Source organism: Scardinius erythrophthalmus (assembly GCF_964197995.2).
Source record: "Scardinius erythrophthalmus genome assembly, chromosome: 10".
In the NCBI taxonomy this organism is placed as follows: domain Eukaryota; kingdom Metazoa; phylum Chordata; class Actinopteri; order Cypriniformes; family Leuciscidae; genus Scardinius; species Scardinius erythrophthalmus.
The window spans coordinates 13,884,049-13,907,136 of record NC_138230.1 but is presented as its reverse complement, the minus strand read 5'-3'; the positions used below and the strand labels follow the sequence as shown (position 1 = coordinate 13,907,136).

General features: G+C 36.2%; 1 protein-coding gene across 1 annotated transcript; it reads right to left on the bottom strand.

Moving 5' to 3' along the window:
• Nucleotides 1-5,710: 5,710 nt before the first annotated feature.
• LOC308696777 (uncharacterized protein) lies at nucleotides 5,711-18,008 on the bottom strand. Its single transcript, XM_081375677.1, has 10 exons — nucleotides 17,920-18,008; nucleotides 13,911-15,530; nucleotides 13,428-13,636; nucleotides 13,281-13,335; nucleotides 13,060-13,184; nucleotides 12,727-12,953; nucleotides 12,251-12,410; nucleotides 11,949-12,059; nucleotides 11,673-11,779; nucleotides 5,711-6,253 (listed from the first exon to the last, which is right to left on the bottom strand). Exons 2-9 carry the CDS (start codon nucleotides 15,497-15,499, stop codon nucleotides 11,700-11,702), a joined length of 2,556 nt encoding a protein of 851 aa, XP_081231803.1. The 5' UTR covers nucleotides 15,500-15,530; nucleotides 17,920-18,008; the 3' UTR covers nucleotides 5,711-6,253; nucleotides 11,673-11,699.
• Nucleotides 18,009-23,088: the final 5,080 nt, after the last annotated feature.

The window sequence follows — 23,088 nt, the reverse complement described above, 5'->3', positions numbered from 1 at the left end:
AAGGCCCCAATTAAGCAATTATCTTTAAAGGTGCTGCCTAATGCAGTCATCTGAGCAGAGAGAGAGAGAACTGGAAGACTCGCTCTCCATCGCCATGCCTGATAACTAAAGGTAGTGGAGCTAAGATGGGACTTTTTAATGAACACAAAAAGAAGGAAGACAGCCAGCCCCATAAACCTGACAAATCTGTCAGGAGAGATACTAAATAGAGGCTACTAATGGTGAGAAGGCACACACATGCTCTGGTACAAAATCTAGTGAGCTGGCTTACAGTCTACATAGGCAGCTGCCTTTAAAGAGGCCGTTCATACAGCACACATACAAAAAAGCTGGTGGGAGTGGAATGGAACAAAATGCAGCTTTTTTAAATGGAACAGCTAAAAGCTTTTTTAAAATTGGTTTTAACATACCATCTCAACAACATAGCACTCATGTTGTGAGATGCTGATACTCTAATAAGCCTAAACACAAGATACACAAACATGGGTTAAAATCTTTAACGTTAAAGAATGTCTTTAGTTGTAATATATATATATATATATATATACAGTATATATATATATATATATATATATATATATATATATATATATATATATATATATATATATATATATAAACCACACAGTGAGACAATATCAAAATAATGAACCCATATTATGTATATACATTTTTTTTTTCCAAAAATTTCAAAATTGTCAAAAATTCAATATTTAACCAATATATTTGTGATATTATATATATATTGGCTACAATTATACATGGTATTTAATCATTTGTATTTATCGTTTGGTTAAATAATTAGTTTATTACTTAATTATTAATTTAAAAAAAAGTAATAATTGTGTTTTTGAAAGATTCTATTTTACTCACAAACATTGGGTAAAATATTTTTTTAAATATTTAAGTGTTAATTTTGTAAACAATAAAAATAGTATTAAAAATATATTTTAACCACACACAAACCAGACAATATCAAAATAATATATTTTTTAAAAATAATTATTTAAATTACAAAAATATTGGGTAAAATTGTGCGTTTTAATTATTTGATTATTAAATAATAAATTAAACAATGATTTTTTTTTTTTAAATAATCTATTGTGTACTTAATTAAATTAATATACAACTATTTATTATAAACATTTCTCTTACTTTTTCTTCACTGTTTGTTACATTTTCGGAATTGCTTTCTCTATAAATTCTGGCTTTGAGTTTGGCCGGAACATATTTTAAAAGGCAACATAATTTAGTTTTGGAATATAGAGTAGGCAGCTCACTATATTTTGTACAGACCTACAATTAGAGGCAAAAACTGTACCGTTGTGATATTTGACAGACACGTGTGATCAAAAGTCTCGCTGCAGACAGTGAACTGAAAGGAAGCCATTAAGTGCACATTCAGACAAACAAAGACCCCGTTCCTCTTGGCTCATGTCCCCCGCATCTGACAACAATAAGATACTAAATAGTTCTGCGTTTTTTGTTGTTTTCTCTTTGCTCTTCCTTTCCCTCATCTCTTCGTGCCTTTCACTGCCTCCCTCCTGCTCATTATAGACATTTTCTCTCTAATTGATCTTCTCTTCTTTTTTGTCTTTCTGTCTGCTGTATGTAACATCTAATGGTCAGCTGTGCTCCCAGTATCAATACAGTGGCTACAACAACACAGTCTCTCTCTCTTTTTTTCAAACATAAATGTATCCACCTTTTTGTCACCCTCCTACTCACTGTCTATTTTCTCTTTGCCACATAAATCCTCCCGTCACCCCGTCACCCCCTCTGTGCTCTTTCATCATTGGGCTGATGGCTGGTTTGCTGAGAAATGCATCTTTGATGTTAAGGGATCTAGTATGTTCTTCGTTTATGTCTTTCACATTAGCAGACATGTTCCTGGACAAATACAGAACACAGGATGTTAACAAGAAACAAACCTAGAGGGAAAAAAGTGCAAAATTAAAAGCGAGAAATGTGAGATAATGAGCTCTCAAAATAATAATAAGAAGAATAGTAGTCGTCACAATATTAATAGTCATGGTTTATGCTTCTTCTGTTATATAACTACATATTGTGATGTATGTACCACTTTTGTTGCATTTTGACATTATTTTCAGGACAACATTGGCACATTTAACCTTCAATTCTTATTACTATAGTGATACTACTGTAATACAGGCATTTTATTGTACCGTTACATTACAGTACAGTACTGTTTTACAATGATTTTAACCCTTGTGCTGTGCTGAAAACCCAATAACAGCTTTGGTGTTCCCGGTACCCTTGTAAATCGCTATTATGCATGGAAGCTTGTTTCTACCACGGAATAAAACAATTTAAAATATAATTGCGACATTTTATCTCACAATTCTGAATTTTCTTCTCATGACTGTGCGTTTAGTGATAGTGACTTTTTCTCTCAGAATTGCAAGATTTAAACTCACAATTGCGAGTTATAAAGTCTGAATTGAGAGATATAAAGTCAGAATTGCGAGATATAAAGTCCGAATTGCAAATATAAAGTCCGAATTGCGAGATATAAAGTCATAATTGCGAGATATAAAGTCAAAATTACAAGATATAAAGTCAGAATTGCGAGATATAAAGTCAAAATTACGAGATATAAAGTCAGAATTGCGAGATATAAAGTCAAAATTACGAGATATAAAGTCAGAATTGCGAGATATAAAGTCAAAATTACGAGATATAAAGTCAGAATTGCGAGTTATAAAGTCAGAATTGTGTGATTTTAAAGTCGCAATTACAAGTTACAAATTCAGAATTTTGTGATATAAAGTCGCCATTCTGATTTTTTTTCTTGCAATTGCGAGTTTATATCTTGCAAATCTGACTTTCTAACTTGCAAAAAAAGAAAAAAAAAAGAAAAAGAAGAAAGTCAGAATTGTGAGATAAAAAGTAGCAATTAACTTTTTTATTTTTTATTCTGTGTCGGAAACAAGCTGTCTTAGTTATACTATCATCAAATATTGGATTCAATCTTTTTATCAACTTGCTTTCTTTCAATTAGGATAGGTTTTGTATTTCTTTTTGGAACTGATTGATTGAAGGCCTCATTGATTTGACCAAAAAAGGAATTATTTGTGAATAATCTTGTCAATTCAATTAAATATGGAAAACAATTGCACTTTTTATCACACCGTGCTTTAATATTTAACCAGGAAGTTTGCTTAAAAATGCTTTTATTTTTTACAAAATGGAACAAAGGCACACTTGTGGTGTTCCTGTTCAAAAATGACCAGCCTAAAAACAACAACAATAACATCAACAACAACAACAACAACAACAACAAACATATAAATATCTTGTTATGCTATATAATCACCAAATATTGGATTTCATATTTTTGTCAGCTTGTTTTCTTTTAACTGGGACAGGTTTTGCATTTATTTTTGGAACTGATTGATCGTAGGCTCTGATCTGAGGATAAAGTTCATCTCTGTGAAAAAGAAAGCCTGTAATACTCAAAATAGTTTGTGTACATGAATGTGTGGTGCCCATACAAGTCAGTACACACACATTGGGAGTAGTGAGTAGTGAACACACACACACACACACACACACACACACACACACACACACACACACACACACACACACACACACACACACACACACACACACACACACACACACACACACACACACACACACACACACACACACACACACACACACACACACACACACAAACAGCAAAAACACACTCCTTGAGCAGTGGGCAGCCATTTTTGCTGCAGCTCCTGGGGAGCGATTGGGGGTTTGGTGTCTTGCTCAAGGGCACCTCAGTCATCCTCAAAAAAGTACAAAAACTATCCAAAAAATTTGGGAAAGTAGTTATCCCCAGTGTGAGCAAAGTCAGCAAGTTTTAGCCCAATGTGATAACATTAACTAAGATTTTTGGGAAAAAGAAAATCCTCTCCGGGCCAAAATGACCCGAACACAACATAAACTCAATTACGTCTTAATTAAAAGCAGTACAATAAATGCTTCCATTTAAAATGTAAATATGAATCTACAAAACTCCATATTTTCCCCAGGAGGATTGATTTTCAGACGCCCAGCAAGGTTTCTGTGTTTTTAGATAAACCTGCTTCCTTGATGTATTTTTCAATTTGTTAAACCTGAAGAGCTCAGTTTAGAAACAAGTACATGGCACAGTCATGCTGTTTGTAGTCTCATCTCTGGCAGTTCATTAACACACTTTGGTTAATTACGCTCAGTGTGGCACCTGTCGGGTGACAGTATCAAGAAGACGATTCAATATAACCACCACATCGACTCAAGGCTGATCAATAGTGTGGTCTCCAAGTCCTTCCTGGTGTCATATCGAGGCCATTGAAAGCTGTGCCGTCTCTTAGATCAATACAGACTCAACTCCATTTAAACACCTTTTTTTAACCCACCGTCTCAGTGTGATGCAGCCATTTGTGGAATGAAATGACTTCTAGCAAGAGGGGCACCTTGTTCAACATAAAGAATGGTCAACCGCTTCGATCCATCGGAGTGAAATATTGTGTCGTAAAGAGAGCTTAATGACGAGCCCTTAAAAGGAAATCTGAGGCTAAATGTGAAGTGCTATAGTCAATAGATGCATTCACTGTCTAGAGAGAGACGTTTACTTTGTAGTATCCATTACCCTGACACTGTGATTCTTATTGGCAAATGCATTTTAAAACTAAAAGGAAAAGATCAGAATAGTTATCCATTTGCTCCATATATTTTAGCTTTACATTTACTACATTAAATTAAGCAGCACACATTAGGGGGCAACATTCAGAGTGTATCTTTACTACTACGTCTATGCTATACAATCTTGTGTAATATAATCTATTCTAAATTAGATACCATGTTTGTAGAGTGATTGATATGAGGGTGTTTAGACATTAAGAGCCAGGTCACAAATCAGATATCCTTCCTTAAGATGAGTTCCGACAGGTCACAGGATTCATGACCAATAGACAGCAGTCCATTTTGGACATTTTTGTTGCATTAATTTGTTATTAGTATGTTTTTGTTGTACTATGTTTCACATAACATAAAATACAGTGCTCGACTCCCTCCAGTGGTGAACTGTATTGTCAATTTTGTGAGGTTAGGCTGCCCTCTTATGGAAAAACAAGTGAATATCCTTTAGGAATAAGATCATATTTTAAGTCTTTGGCATTATATACAAACAAAAGCTGCTATTATCTACATAAAGAAAAAGTGTTGTATCCCTATAAAAAAAATAAAAAAAATAAAAAAATGTTGTATGGTATTTGTCACCAACAAGACTAAGTGCATATCTAAATTCTTAAAAGTCCATCTATATGTCTAAATTCTACATCTAACTTCTATATATCCATCTATACAGCATGTAGCTGAAAGTAAAACATTTCACAGAAACAAATTTGCCCCATTATTGGTGGAAAATTTGACAATAATATAGTTGTATTTTAAGGAATTATTGTACTCCAACTTAAAAATGTAACATTTGACAGGTCACAGTGCATTTTAAAGTATGCTACAATAAAGATTTATTTATTTACTAATTTGTATGCTATATTCTGTAAACAGGAACAATGGAGGCACATTAATTTAACACCTAATCTTATAGTGAAATATTATACTTGTATCTGCATATTTATCTGCATTATGTCTTTCATGGGCAATACGAGTTGAAAGTAGGTTTACGGAGGTTTTTTTTTTTTTTTTTGCTGTGTAAATCTATATAAAGTGAACAACAGTAACTTTCAATGATAATCTCAGGTAATATTTATGTGTTTTATTTAATGTTAAAAGCATGTAATGTGACTTTGAATATCATTTAGTACTCCTAGCTTTGTAGCTGTACTAAAAGCAACAATGGATAATTCACCTCAGATCTTAAAATTAAAGTCGCCTTGTGGTGAAAATCCAACTTTTAATGTTGTTTATGTGTATATGTGGAGTTTTTAATATGCTTTAAGACAAACTATACGAAATGTATAAGTCAACACCATTGCTGAGTATTTTCTCCTTAAAACTGCAGTGAATCAAAGACAGTCTCAAAAACGCGGTTTGAAATCACTGGTGTTTCTGACGTCACAAACTACCTTGAAACCAATAGGTGTGTTCGACATCGACTGCGGCTGGATGCACCCGATCGGCGAGAGTAGCCGCGTACAGGCGGGGAGGAGCTGCAAACGGAGACGTGAAGTCGGACACTTTCTGGTTCCCGTGGTGACCACTCACGTGGTGTTTGCATACTTTACCACAGCTGAAGTGAAAAAAAATGCAAATAAATGCAAATAATAGATGTTTCAGAGACATTTTCATTCAATACTTTACGTAGGCCTACTGCTTCATACAGCGTCTGTTTGAACAAGAATAAAGTTCAACATAAGCTACTATCAATGAAGTTGAGTCTACGTTTTTTAATCAGTTTTAATTTGAAAAACATGACACAATATAACATCGCAACGACATGAAAAGAGTGTTTACTGTTATAAAAAAACTGATCTGAGAGCTTTAGAGGAAGGTGTTCGAATAAACACGAAACACACGTGATCGTTGTCATGCAGTGAATCCGGCCAATCGTGGAACCGCTGTGTCGTCATCAGCCCTCGTGCAGCCGCCCTTGAGAAGCTGCGCTGGCTGAGATCTCTGAGCTGGTGTGAGTGGAGGCGGGGCTAATTTGCATATTCTTAGAATTGTATATACTAAATGAAGCAAGGGTGTAGAGTTACATACAAGCTATTTTAAGGCATGAATATTTTTTTTTTTTCAAGGAAAAAACATGTAATTTTGGAAGCAAAGTTCAAACTGTGAAGAAATAAATATATTCTATGACAAATATTATTTTAGTAACTCAGTATGTATTTTTAATAATGTTTAAATTGTGAAATATTTGTGAATGAGATTTTTGTATTTATCAATTTTCTTTCATTTTTTTTTTTTTTTTTTTTTTACAAATGAGGACAATCTTAGTAGGATAAACAAAAATGTTTTTGATAATCATATTAAAAATAACATTTAAATTGGATAATATTCAGACTTTTGAGCTTTGGAGTGCTGGAAAAAAAAGGGATTTATGATTCAGTTCAGCTGTAGTCCAATAAATTAGCTTTTTTGTTAATTTGTGTATTATGTTCTGTCTTCATTCAGTTCTTTGTTTGGTGTTGTTAATGTTATATGCTGGTTATATCTGTTTCCCTGAGTGTGACAATACAATACATTACAATGCAATTTGCAACACTTATGTACTTGGGTTTGAGCCTGGTCATGTTTCAGTCCTTTTCCTTCTCTCTGCCTGTGTTTTTTTATTGTAAAAAAAAAAGCCACACACAAAAATATACTACTACTACTACTACTACTAATAAAAAAAAAAAAATAGAAATAAGCAAAAAGTGAGAAAATGACAATGCAAAGTTAACTCTGATTATTTGTTTCCAGATGGTTTATTTGGTCACACTTTATTTTAAGGTGACGTAACATTGCACTTACTCAAATAAGTACTGAGTAATATTAACTACATGTACTTACTTTAAAGTTACGTTTAGGTTTTGGTTTAGGGTTATTTTAACTATGCATTTACTGTTTAGTAATTACTATAGTAAGTACATGTAACGTACTTCACGAGGTCACATAAACTAGTACACCTCATGTAACATGTTTAGCATAGCCTTTTCTGTCAGCACAGGATTTATATGTGATAAATGCAGGGAGATAGTCAAGCTGACGGGGAAGATTTCAGAACTAGAGACACGCATCCAAACTTTAATCGAGGATAGTAAGCATGCTAGGGCTTTAGATACTGTTTTGGATGCGACTACCTTAGTGAACGCTGTACATTGTTCGGTTTCGTCTGAAGTAGAACCGTGCAGCAGGGCAATTGGGTGACGGTGAGGGGCTGTAGTCGCGGGACAAAACACAGCTCTTCCATTCCATTTACAACTTCAAATAGATTCTCCGCACTCAGTGAAACACCCACTGAGAATCCTGTTGAATGTGCCCTAGTTATTGGCGATTCTATTACACGGAACGTGAATATAGAGACACCAGCCACCATAGTCACATGTTTGCCGGGAGCCAGAGCGCCTGACATCAAAGCAAATTTAAAAGTGCTGGCTAATGCTAATCGTAAATTCTCTAAGATTATTATTCACGTCGGCACTAATGATGTTTGACTCCGCCAGTCGGAGATCACAATAATTAATGTTAAAGAGGTGTGTGAACTCGCAAGTACGATGTCAGGCACTGTAATTTGCTCTGGCCCCCTTCCTGTTCGCAGGAGTGATGAGATACTTAGTAGATTGTCTTCACTCAATGACTGGTTGTCTAAGTGGTGTCCACAAAATAATATAGAATTCATAGACAATTGGAAAAGTTTTTGGGGCAGACCTGACCTGTTAAAAAGAGATGGTATTCATCCCTCCTGGGATGGTGCTGCTCTTCTCTATGGTAATATGGCACATAGTCTTAGAGCTCAAACATGAAATGGGGCTCAGGTCAGGAAGCAGACAGACTGGCTAAACCGACCATCTGCCAGCGCCACGACACCAAGGTCAGATAAATCCCATCACATAGAGCCTCTTTCACCTAGATATCATCATATAGAGACTGTGTCTGTACCCCGAATTAGGACATACAAAAAACTTCCAAACCCATCTAAGGTTAAATATGTAATTGATGTTCAACAAATAAAAAACAGATATAATACAAATGAGCAAATGATAAAGCTTGGGTTGCTGAATATTAGATCCCTTACTTCAAAAGCACTTATTGTTAATGATATGATTACAGACTATAAAATATTATATTTGTATATAATATTTAAATACTATATAAATATTTGAAAAATATAAGTGTTTCTTAAGTCAGTACTTTTTAATGGCTTGTCAACTTTCCATTCCTCCACTGCATGATTCTAGGCACCACCGGATTGTTGTCAGCGCGAAACACATATTTGAGCTTGTGAATGCTGATTCTTGTCAGCGCTGCATGACTGGAAAAATAATAGAGACTAGAGTCGTTGCAAAAGTAACGATAGGCTACATGTCGCATTAAACTGGAAGATTTTAGAATGTTAGGCATTCTAAACTTTTGAATAAGAAATAATATCAAGTCGTCAAAATACAACTCGTCAAAACTCCGCGAATCACAACATGCGCGCGCGGTGAGAACACTCACAGCATACACATACCTGAACTTGACTGCAAATGATATTTTTGACATTATTCTTGATACTGCTTTCAATCGTAATGAAATAGAAATTAACACAAAAAACCTGCCTAGTGCCTACCTACAACACTGACGGTGGACTTGCGGTCAGGAGTAGAGCGGGTGCGGACAAATGTTTTTTTTTTTTAGCGCTGCTGAGGTATTCTTTGACGCGCACCATAGATGCGCGTGCACACACAATATATCACATCACACTCTGCGCATATGTTTTACAACATAATTTAACAAAAACATAGTCCTAACACTTTTTAAATAGCCCACTTAAAGTGTTTATTACATCTAAATTACTAAATGCTTAAGAATGAACAAAAATTTGCGTTACATATTTAAACTCGTAAACGCCCCCCATTAAGACCTGAACGCCCCCCTTTCAAAAATCTTGCTTCCAACGCCCCCGTTGAGAACGTCTATTCTATATGTACTAAGTTTGACAGAAACCTGGCTAAAACCAAACGATTACATTACTTTAAATGAGACCACCCTGCAAGATTACTGTAATAAACATGAACCTCATCTGAAAGGCAAAGGGGGAGGTGTTGCTGTAATTTATTAGCCTGGGTGCCAGCCCGAACCCCGCCCACAATATTTTTTGGTCGGGAAGTTCGGTCTGGACTCGCTCCGTTGAGGAGCTATTATGCCCGAACAAAAATTGTTCGGACCAATCAAATTGTCAGGGCGGGCTTTATACGATGATGGACAGATGAGCAACGGTAACGTAATCACCCACGTCACCAAAGAGCGCTTGATTTGAATTAGTTTACAACAAAGACGAGTGCAGCTGGAGAATTGAGATTTCACGAGTTCACATTTACAAATATGTCAGATAGAATAAATGCGTATATAAGATTTCACGAGTTCACACAAATAAGTCAGATAGACTAAATGCGTATATGACGTGCTGTCCGAGGGCTGTGGGCTCGGTAGCCATACTCCCCCCGTGTTCCTGGTTGTGAGAGAACAAGACAAGAGTGAGGATTCGGGGTGGTGGAGGGACCAAGGGATGCTGAAAAACTGTCAAGGAGTGTTAGGTAAGTTGACAGAGTGAATATGCTTCCTCATGCTGATATAGGGTAACGTTAGACATGGTATTGTTTGATGACAAGTTGATATTGGATTGATTATTTGTATGTGCTCCTCCCGAACTTTGTTTATGAAACATCATGTGTAGATTCCGCCATCGCGTCTGTTATAGAAGAAATCCACAGCGCATTCATTTTAAAAGAGGAACAGAGAGCCGCGACATTTTGTTGGTTGAAAATATGAATGAAGATGAATATGAACATGCGTCATTTACTCCGTTGCTCTGATTGGTTGTAGGCCTATCCAATTGAGTGCAGAGTTGTTGTTTTTTCCTGGTTCGGTTGAGACACGCCCCATAATCAAATCTCTATGGAGCAGTCTCAGACTCACATTCTGACTAGAATATGAGTATGACGAAGTCAGGCTAGTAATTTATAGTAATATTTTCAGAATTACTAAGAAGTCTAGTTTCAAATATAATTATTTTGAAGTTCAGGAGTACATAAATCCTGATGTACTCGTTACATCATAAGAAGAATGGCGTCTACGCTAATATTAGTCTCTCTGTTTATCCAGAGGTTTACCGCAGTCCACCGTATCCAGGGCGTATCCAGATCTGATGAAGGACCTTCGCCTGAATGTAACGACAACGCAGTCCTGAAGTGTCAACTAGTCTCTCCCCTGTGAAGACTTCCCTCCCCTCCCTTTACCTCTCTACAGATAAAGCATTGTCGGGATAATTCCGGTTCGCGTGGCTACACGGAAGCGATAATAATTCTGTATTATACATTTTAAGCCCAGACAAGTAGTTTGTTGAGGGTTGGTTTGAAGGGAAGGACTACACGACTGCACTGTGTCAAACATGCATACCTATAGATTGAACTCGTAATATGCATGTGCACGCCATCAGTGTTCTTGAGAACTTGAGAGTTTTCTGTTCAAACGGTGTTGTGTTAGCGCCCCCTAAGTTAACAACTAATCTAATTTCACTATTGTAAGACTTCATCTTCTGTAAAAAATGTTAAAAAAAGGGCAAAAGCAAGGTAAATGGCATGTGTTATTATGGTTTATTCTAGGAAAAAAATAATTATATCTTATTGATAGAACATTGAAAAGGATTAAAAACTATTTACAACAAATTGCATGCATTTGAGTAATTTGGTATGGATGAACATGCATGCTAAAACCACTATACACCTGAAAACCTGTCCATGCAAGCAGTGATACCACAGTCAAACACATTCTCCAGTATGTAATTATTTCATCCAGTTAGCTGAAGAGAAATTAGATTTAGCTTTAAAACAAATAAAAAAACAATTTAAGCATTTCATCAAGAATCAATATTTGGAGTACACGAAGTCATGCTAGTTTAGTACACATAGCCTAATAGTTATATAGAAATTGAATGTTTAATCTAAGCATGCAGTTAAACTTACATGACCTATGAGTAAATGTTGCAAAACTCAGAAATCAAGAAAAGTCATTCCAATATCTGACAGGAAGGCACTGTCCAGCAGTGTGGGAGAAGTTTCTGAAGTCACACCTGCAGGGGAAGGAGGTATTTATACTAAGTATACAATGACCAGTAAACAACTGAAGGTGATTTTCTTAACATAGATGCCTTGACCCAACCATCATAGAAGATCAACCTATAGAACGTATGACAACATATTATATTGATATCGCTTGTTCATAATATCATTATCACTCACCTCCATAATCTCTTGGTCTCCTCCGACCAATTCGATCAATTGTGTACCACAAATACGTTTTTATTTCAGTTTCACAGTCTACCCTCATTACACTGTGTTTTGATGCAGCATCTGAAAGAGTAAACCCGAAGAATGAATTGGAAATGTTGGATGGTGGTCCTTCAAACTCACAACCGCTCTTGTACACTTTAAAGATCAAATTGGCAGAGATCACAGTTCACTAGTGATTGAATAGAGACAAAACATAAGTAAATATAAACTTTCTTGGTATGTGTGAAGTGTTCATGCAGCAGTGAGATTACCTCGGATTACATCTGTTAAAATAAGCTTAGAGAAGGGCCTTTTATCTCCTCTGCCCTGCCAGTTGAACTCCTTAGCCAGATCATCTGTTAGGACTTGCTGCATAATATTCTTAACCACATCCTTGGGCCCAAAACCTCCAATTCTTGACAGATATTTTACCTGTAAAGAAAATACTTTTAAATATTTTATTAAGTTTTGTTTATTAATATTACATGTCTTGAAATACTTGATTCTTATCGGTCAAGCATGGCATTGAGTGGTCAAATATGTTGTGTTATGACCACAAAACTGAAATCTTGCACCAATTAAAGTTGAACAAGGAACCAGAGCTGGGTGAGAGAGAACTTGAAATAGTTATCTGTGTTATGCTAATCAATAGAAAGAGATTAATAATAATGTAGATTAATAATAAATATGCAATAATATTATAACACTGTATTTATTTATTTATTTATTTAATGCTGTGTTGACTCACATATTTTTGGCGTTTCGTTGCATTTCTGAGCTCATTTTCAGTCCTGACCACATCTTCAAAGGTTCTAAGAGGCAGATTTAGGCTTGTTTTAACATCTCTAGTGGGCAAGCTGCTACTGCTGGGCGCTTCAGAAACCGTATTGTCTCTCAGTAGTTTCTTTAACATAGAAGAGTTTTCCTGGACTGTGCTCTTGATGTCTTTCAGCATTTGGAGGAGTTCAGCCTTGTCTGTTGTGTAAAATGAGTTTTGCTGTAATTACAAAAAAAAAAAAAAAAAAAAAAAAAAAAAGAGAAAAGACAAAACTTCTGATTATGACAAAAGAAGCTGACTCACCATCAGCTGACAGTCTTGATGTAGATGTAGATGGTGTAGGAAGTGGGTTTTTTGACATGTCTTGAGTGCTTTCAAGTCTTTGTCTTTTTTGTTTTCCAGGAAATCCAGTGGTTAATAGAAACGATCTTTATTCGAAAATAAACAATACTTTAACAAATCAGTACAAAATTAATTAGTTGACCTTTTAATAGGTAAAATAATTTAAACAAATTGTTACTTACCGTTCTTTATGCTCTGCAATTTCCTTTTGCCCCTCTTTAGCCTTATCAAAAGAGACTGAAATAAGAGAACTATTTTATTATATATTATTTGAGAACTTAATAAAAAATCCAAAATTTTAACAATTATTTTAAATTAGTGACCATTACCATATTCTGCATGAAAGCTAATATTTAATTTCTCCCATGTTTTTCCTCCTGTTTCAGGTTTAAGTCTCTTCTGAACAGCATCCATGTACTTCTCTGGGGATCTGAATGGAGGCCAGTAACTTTGTTTCTTGTCTGAGCACAACCAGTTTGATGCGACCACCATCACCTCATCCGAGTCTTGCAGGGTGACAACTGCATACATGGTCACTCTAGTGAAGTGGGACAGAATTATGTTTAGCTCTGATTGAAAAATAAATATATGCTTAATTGAAAAGTTAACCAAACAAGTCATCTTAAAGTCATGGGATTGAGGACATTCTGACAAAATACACGGAAATAACCAATTCACAAGAATTTTTTCCACATTGGTTGTACTTCCTTAGTTGCACAAATTATGGAACAAGCTAAATTTCTATACTGAATGCAAGACATATGTATATTATTAATAACAAATGAGATCTTGGTCATCTTCAAGATCCTCACCTTCCATCAGACTCATTTCCATGGCACTTTAATTGTTTACCTTTGGATAATTCCTTAATGTAATACACTTCATTATCTCTGTTCCTCACTGCAGCTATTACTTCCTCAAGGTCCTCAGGATGGATGCAAAGTATTACACTTTCTTTGAAAACCAGAATATCATTCTGTTTTAAACGCCCAGCTAATGCGGAAGCAAAGCATTTCAGAGCCAGTGTAATGAGAACTGGGGTCAAAGGGCAGCCCTGATCCAACAGTTTGTCTCTCTCAATTGAAGCTTCCACAGATTCAGTTTCTGCTTCTGGTGCATCTCTGAGAAGGTTTTTCACAATGAGGTAATCCTGATACAGAGTTGGGTTTGACCGTTTTTGCTCTTCTATTTTATCCTTAATACAGGACAACCTCATCTCAGCGCAGAAGGTTTTGGGAGTGATCATGACAGTAGCTGAATTTTTTGGTCCAAGACCCTTTGACTGACACTCCAAGAAATCATCTAGACGTCTTGCTAGAATAGTTGCAATGATGAGGTAGTCAACATTAAAAAAGTGTTGACTATCATCATGTGGACTTTTCACAGTTTCATTAAAGTGTTTCTCAGAGCAGTTAAATGCACCTCTGTGGATTCTGTCATAGAGCATCTTAATGTATGGAATTAGATCCTGAATGTTGTCTTTATAGAAGGAAACTGGGATGGCGTCTGGTCTCGGTGTGTCTGACACTTGAAGAGATTGTACAGCTGACACAATGTCTACCTCACTGACTGCATGTGAGCTTTCTTCACCCATCGATGAACCCGTCTCATCTGTCAAAAGATCCTTTTTTAGATTCAGCCATTGGAAAACGGATTTTAACTGGGGATCTTTCTGAAAAAGGGTTGTGGGAACATTGTTGATCTCCAAGTACACAGGACGATGGTCGCGCTTCTCTGAGTCTCTGATTTCACAACTTCTGACTCGCCACATACATTCTTCTGGAACAAAAAAGTAATCCAGCCTGGACGCAACTTGACTGTGGAATGTATACTCCTGCTTTACAGGGTTCTTTCTTCTCCAGACATCAACTAGCTGAAGAGATTTCATGAACTTATTCACACAACTGCGCAGCTTTCTGTGGTTTGAGCTGTCTGTCACCCCTTTTGAATTGTCTTTGTCGATACATGGATTGAAAACCGTGTTGAAATCTCCACCAATCACCAGCAGCCCTGTGGTCATTGACTGCAGGTAACGTGAAAGTTTTTCAAGGGTTTTTGTGTCTAATTCATGGTTATAAACACTAACCAGAGTGTACAGCTGACCTTCCAGTTTACATTTCAACACAACATAAGCTCCACAGTTATCTTTTTCATCACTTATACATTCAAAATCTAGTCTTTTCTTGACTAGTATGGCTGTTCCCTTTTGGGAGGTAAACTTTGTGTAGAAAACATGCCACTCATTTTTTAGACCTTCAATAATATGTTCATCTCGTTCTCCAACGTGTGTCTCTTGAAAGAAAACCACGTCCGCATTTTGTAGTTTTTGAAATTTCTTTTCTTTGTTTCGTTTAAGTCCATTAACATTCCAGGTGACAAAATGTATTGTCTGTGTAGCCATCGACAGATCTGCTCTCACAGACCAAAGGTCCCTGTCAAAACAAAGAGTTATGAAAGGTAGGATTTTTTTTTTTTTTTAAAGAGAATTACTGAGACTGCGTTTTTAAACATTCTGGTGTCCAAAGATATTGCTTTCCTATTGTTTCTCCCACAACTGCCACTTTAGGTTTAACCAGGTGTTAAGATTCTTACTGAACCCAGCCTGGTCTCATTACTTAAACTTATAGGTATATTAGTACGCAATATTTACAGGGAGAGAACATTGTTTTGTATGTACAATATGGATTTATAGACAACATCAACACGTAAACATAAACAGCTACATGTATAATTGTAATTATATAATATATATATCGGTATTTTTTTTTTTCAATGATTTATTATAGACCATTAACACTATCTTTATGCCTAGACATAACCACTTTTATAGAGAATAAAATAAATAAAATGCAATGGCACAAAAATGTCCAATGACCAATTTAGTTACAGTAGACAATTAGAATGTTCTTTTCCAAACAATTAGAAAAATATCTAAATTATAAGGAAAGAAATAATAAAAAGCAGAAAATCAACGACCTTGGTTATTCTTTAGGGGCCATGAAGTTTACATAGGGTGACAAAAGCACACACTGTGCACTTACGTGTACACCACATCCTGTAAAGATGGTGCATTGACACAAGTATTGTAACAATTAACGCAGGAAATATGTTAACGCAAAAAGAAGCAACATGTGCGAAAATGTAGAGATAATGTGTTTCAATAGTGATTATAAAAGCGGGTCTTTAGAGCTCTCAGGGGTGGAAGATCTTTTGGAGAGAGAGAAACAAGCAAGCAGCAGCAAGCGGAAGCCAGCTATACAAGACCACATCCTCCGATTACAGCTCACAAATGAAATGATGAATATTTATGATCATTTTATGTTGTCTTTTTAGTGTATTTATATGATAATTGTCCCACAGCAAACACATTGGCCCTCATTTATCAATCTTGCGTAGAAACGGGCGTATATATTGGCGTAAGATTATGCTTACACTCCTCTCATCGCCTGATTTATGAAGCTGTGCGTACCTTTGAAATTCTGGTGTACGCAATACCTGCCCTTGATAAATGCCGCGGCTGAAAACGATCGTCATTAGAATAACACGCCCCTATTCAAGTCTCCGCTCCCCCCACGCCCTCATTTTACGCCATGGACACACGGAAGACGGCAAATTAAAGAGAAACTTCTTTGAAAAAAGAGAAAGCGAAACCAGGGAAGTGGAAAGAAACAAAATTGATTTCTAGATTTTTATTATTAATGACGCTTTTTGTTATTTAGAAGAAGAATGTCGTTATTATTATTTGTATTATTATTATTATTATTATTTAAAAGAAGAAGAATGGCATTTTTATTATTTTGTCAGTCTGAATTATTTTTTTGGTCATTGGAAGCCTTTCATTACTAAACCCAGTCCGTGCATACCTGCCGGGCCTAACCCTGGCCTAACCATCGTTTCAAAGAATAGTACAACGGCGAGCGCGTCGAGTATAAACGCCTCGTCCGTTTGGGGAGGTGCGCGCGCAGTCCGCGGAGACTCGCGCTGCGGAGCCAGGCGAAAGTATAAACAAGGCTTGAAACGTCAGGTAAAGCGCACAGGCTCGCAACTTAAGGAATACATATGCCTACAATTCAAATGCTCTGGTAAAGTCACACAAATTAAACATTGAAGTCCATGTTGCACAAAAATAAACACAAAGTTTATAATTACTATGTTGTTGTTTTTTTTACAGTGGGTCATATTATATTATATCTTTTAGTTTGTCAGTGCGTTTTGTGGTGTTAGGAATTGTTTTTTTGCGCATTCCCGCACTCAAAACGTGCGTACACCACCTCCCGAGCTGGCGTAGGATTTGAGCGTGCCGTACGCCAACGTCCATATTGATAAATCTCAAAGTTAACGTGGTTTTGGGTGTACGCCAGGTGTACGCTGGAAATTTGGTGTACGCACTTTTGATAAATGAGGGCCATTAAATATTACATGAAGTATTGGTTAAACAATTAAAGAAACATTATTTATTTTTGGACATTAAAGTGTGTTTAAATAAAATGTTACGGTATAGGTTGTCAATACGTAATTATCATACGTTAAGTGTCTGTCGAAACATCACCAAATAAGTGTCTGTCCAAATATAAAAGTAATTTTATGTGTGGTAGAACCACACTTTATGTAAAATATATAGGGATTCTAAATATTATTATTAATAATAAAATGCAACACTTCAGATGTGTTTTTAATGGTATAGTCCTTAATGGCTTTGTAATGATTGCCTTTAATTAAACAATGCTATTTTGTATTTCTTTGCATTCTTAAACTATATATATATTTTAATTTTAATCAACTATCAACAATCAGCATCATAATAATTTGAAGGAAAGTTACCTTATATCTACAGATAAAGTCAGAGAAAAAACTGGAGACTGTCGTCGATTCAGCTGTCAAGTTGAGAAGTCTAGATGCACTTGTGCACTGTTTGATAATTATTTCCTTATATTGCGCCATTTCCTGCCACACCTTTACTTTCATTTCTGCATAAGTGTGCTGAAAAAAAAAACAAATCTGAAAAAAAGCAGAAAGGAAATGTCATGTTGTGTCAGTTTACATTGTCTACATGTTTCCAGAGCTCTTTACGATGTTGTTCTGCAATTGGTGATGAAACAAATGAACATTCAGAGCATGATTTCTGAATATTTGGATAACAGCGCACAAAGAAAAAGATCCATTTTTGTGATCATTGTGTTTTAGTGTATTTTATGGGTCATTGTTCCACAGCAAACAAAATAAATATTACTTGATGTAGGGAACAGCCGAGCACAACATAAAACTTTTTGTCTCTCTCAGTCCACATGGGGTTTAGAGTATTAATTTTGTTCCACATTAATTTCACACATCTAGTTTAATTTTGTGGTTTTGTTTCATTATTACAGTTTACTTTTTTCTTTATTTACCCTGCAATGTGAAAACATGCTGTCAGGGTTCCACCAGATCTGCACACTCCACCTACTACCCCTGTCTAGTCTCAACATAGACGGTGTTCTTCAGTCTTCTATTCCCGCCTACCATCTCCGCTGATCACCATCATCATCCGTTCTCCGCTCTGGTTTCATCTCCACCGGCAAAGACATTCATATTACTCATTCAGCTAAGTTCATTCATCATCTCAGTAATGCATTACCTCACCATAACATCTGCTGGTTCCGTGCTTCTGTTCTCAATAAATCATTATTCTTACTCACCTGCCTGATTCTTCAGTAAAACTGACACATGCCCCATAGGTGGGGCGCATTTTAACAAATGAGGGGCACGTTGAAACATGACCATATATGACAGTTTAAAATGTTATCTGATCTAATGAAAAAAAATAATAATAATAATAAATAAATAAATAAATATATATTTATACAAGAAAAACCAAAATATTTTGTCAATAAAATAATGAACTTTTTCAAATAAAAGAATGGCGTTTTTTAAGAATTAAAATAAATACTGATGTATTGGGGTCTCGCCTGGGAGCACACCTATCAATACATACGGGTATAAATATGACTGGCATTACTCACTTCATTCTCCATGAATAATTTAATCTGACTCCAAATTTAAGTGTCACTTTTGACTATGTTTATGATTTAACTGTACAGCTGATCAGCACAAACAACCAACTGTCAAGCACGGTGGTGGAGGTTGATGATTTCGGCTTGAATCGACCATGAACTCCTCTGCATACCAAATTATTCTAGATTCAAATGTGAGGCCATCTTTCTGACAGCTAATATTAGCTTAAATTGGGTCATGCAACAAAACAATGATCCCATGTACTCCAGAAAATCTACAAAAGAATGGCTGAAAAAGAAAAGCAGCAATCTGTTGCAATGGCCCAGTCAAAGTCCTGACTTAAACCCGACTGAAATGTTGCGACAGGACCTTAAGAGTACTGTGCATTAACAAATGACCACAAACCTCAATGAATTGAAGCAACACTGTAAATAATACTGGGGCAAAATTCCTCCAGAACAATGTGAGATACTGATAAAGTCATATAGAAAATTATTACTTCGAGTTATTGCTGCTAAAGGTGGTTCTACAAGCTATTGAATCATAGGGTGTACTTAGTTTGTCACACGGCTTCTCCAATTTTTATTTATTTTTAATTAATTTTATTAAATAAATGATAACACAGTGTAATATGGCATGTGTTGTTGTTCATCTGAGGTTGTATTTACCTAATATTAAGACCTGCTAAGGACCACATGATTTTGTTTAGCATGTTCAGATAAAACCAAAGAATTCAAAGAGGGTGTACTTTCTTTTTCACATGACTGTACAGAATACATTATATATACATCCTGAACAGTCTCTGGATCGGCAGAAGTTCTGTGTCTTCTCCATGCATGCAGTACTGCCACTGCATAAAAGAGGAAGACAGCCCTCCTTGCCGTGGCAGTACTGATGGTGGGCAGCTCCGAGATAATCTCCGAGATGACAGTGGGCTGCACGGGAACGACCTCCGGGATGACAGCGGGCTGCATGGGGACGACCTCCAGGATGACAGCGGGCTGCACGGGGACGACAGCAGGTTGCACGGGGACGATCTCTGGGACATTAGGGAGAAGGGAAGTCTTCCTCCTCTGCCGTTTCTTATGGCGAGGTGCAGGCTCCGGGCTGGACAGGACCAGTGGTGAAGGGAGCTCTGGGCTGAGCATCACCGGCCCATGGTCGAAGAAAGACCGAAGTGGAGAGTGGGTCCGAGGCTCACCTCTAGCACCTCCTCCCCTGCGGCCTCCACGAGCCCTCGAAAACCTGGCCAGACGGATTCCCCTAAAAGACTCTGTTATCGGTGGAAGGGTGCTCAGGGGAATTGACCACCATGGCCTCCTCAGTCTGGCGGGCCCATAATGCAAGGCATTGAAAGATGTTCATACGGGGAGGGACCTCTTCCACTGGCGAATTCCCCCTCTGCTGCCTACTCTATGTCTTCGTGGTTGGGGAATAGCCACGAACATCCATACCGCTGGATCTATGTTTGGACGGAGTCGTTCTGTCACGGGAACACACGGAAAAACAGGTAGATCCATAAGCAGTATATTTATTGTTAGGGCAATCCAATTCGTTGTCATCCATGCAGGGTTCAAAATCCATATTAGCAGTCCAAGAAACAAGAAACAAGAAACAAGAAACAAGAAACAAGAAACAAAGCAGGCGAGAACAAACTTTGGAAGTGTAAGTGACATCAAACAACAACTCCATGACATGGACTGAAACAGACAGGGTGTTTATACACAGAAACTAAACAATGTAATGGGAAACAGCTGTGTGCAATGATGAGTGATGAGTACAGACAAAGGATCGTGGGAAATGCAGTTCCAGAATGAATGGTGACAGTAAGGGAGAGAGACCTCTAGTGGACACCCGGGGAAACACAAAACAGACACTGTGACAATTATACCTTTAAGGATGTTGCCACTTGGTACAGGGATTTTGCAGGGTAGTGGTTTAAAAGCGTTGATCAACAACACTAACATGACTTTTTTATAACTAAAAAAAATAAAAAATATCGCTCATAAAGTCAAAATGCATTTGTCTACATTTGTAACTGGTAACCACAGCAACCATTCAGCTTGACATTCAAAACGTCACATTCTTGAGTGGGAATAGTATACAGTACAGTAAGTGAGATGGCGCTTTACATTTGGTGTTAAGGCATTTTTTAAAGTGAAAGTGACATGGTAACCCATACTTGGAATTTGTCCTCTGCATTTAACCCATCCAAGTTAGAGCACACACATTATGAACAGTGAGTAATGCACACACACACACACACACACACACACACACACACACACGCACACACACACACACACACACACACACACACACACACACACACACACACACACACACACACACACACTCTGTTTACAGCTATTACTATTTTAAGTACATGTAGTAACGTGTAACTATGTCACCTTAAAATAAATTGGGTACACTTTATTTTAAGGTGTCTGTGTTACAGTGTAATTATACATTTAAGAATTGAGTAATATTAATTAACTACATTTAGCTACTTATCATAGGGTTAGGGTGAGGATCAGGGTTGGTTTAGGTTTAGTTGCATGTAACTAAGCACAATTTATAGTAATTACTACAGTAATGTAAGAAAACTCAAGTGTAAGAAAGACACTGTAAAATAAAGTCTTACCATAAAGGTTTACTCATTATTTTGTTCCTAATGCAATGATATTGGCTCTTTTTGTCCAAATGCTGTTTGGAGTCAATAAATTTTTTGTTTTAGAAATGTAACATTTTGTTTTGATTTTACTCCTGCATTAACACAACACTTTAAGAATTTCTGAAACCGATCTTAAGTGTACACTGAGGAATACATAATGTTAACACATACTACCAGATTGTTCTTACTTTAGATCCCTTGAAGAAAACACCTGAAATTTCCTTTTTATCTTTTGTTTTTAATACTCAGCCTATTTTACTTTCAAGAAGGCACATATGCAAAATAAAATTTAGCTAAAGGCACACCATCAAAAGATAAGGGCATGTTCATTTCACTAATTCAGCATATAAAATAATAAAAATATATGTACTTGTGTATTTCATTAATGCTGAAGTATACTGAAACTCTTTATAACAGATAGGAGATCTTACATTAGGTGTTGAACTATAATGAGGGATGAATGACAAAGAAGTACACTTGATTTTTACACTTAAATATTACAGTATAATGTTAATATGTTAAAATTATATTTTCAGCATTGGTATCATCACAAGTTTGCCTCAATTGCAAAGACACTCATCTCTTGAATCAATTAACCATTTTCTCAAAACAGTCTCTAAACTACACTCACACAACATATTCTCAGATGAATTAGAAATATTGGAACATGTAAAACAGATTAATTGTGTTGTATTTTTGTTTTTAGAGCTGATGTAATGTTCGAGATTGTCAGTATAACATCCATAATCACTGAGACGAACAAGAGCCAGCAAAAACATGCTACTTACTTAAATCTACTCTAACCTGCTAATTCTAAGAAAAGTTAATTCTCTGTAATGTGACCCAATAGTCACCTGTTTGACATCTAATTTCATGATTGTAAGACTTCATCTGTCTAAAAAAGGCAAAAGCAAGGTAAATGTCATATGCATATGGTTTATACTGGATGGAACATTGGAAAGATAGAAATTAAAAACTATTTACAACAAATTGTATGCATTTGATTTATTTGTTATTGATAAACATACATGCTAAACCACTATCATACACCTGAAAACCTGTCCATGCATGCAGTGACACCACAGTCAAACACATTCTCCAGTGTGCAATTATTTCACCCAGCTAAAGAGAAATTACATTTTGCTTAAAAAAAAAAAAAAAAAAAAAAAAAAATATATATATATATATATATATATATATATATAGAGAGAGAGAGAGAGAGAGAGGTGGGCGATATATCGTTTAGACGATAATATCCAAATTGTTGTCTGGACGATATGCAAAATTGGGATATCGAAAATTTCATAATTTGTACAATCCGACCC

Excerpts from the sequence above, each read along its gene's own strand:
- LOC308696777 (XM_081375677.1), bottom strand. The coding sequence starts at position 15,499 with ATGGCTACACAGACAATACATTTTGTCACCTGGAATGTTAATGGACTT. Across the intron at positions 13,336-13,427 it reads TAGCTTTCATGCAGAATATG|TCTCTTTTGATAAGGCTAAA; the intron begins GTAATGGTCACT and ends CTCTTATTTCAG. Across the intron at positions 12,411-12,726 it reads CAACGAAACGCCAAAAATAT|GTAAAATATCTGTCAAGAAT; the intron begins GTGAGTCAACAC and ends TTTTCTTTACAG.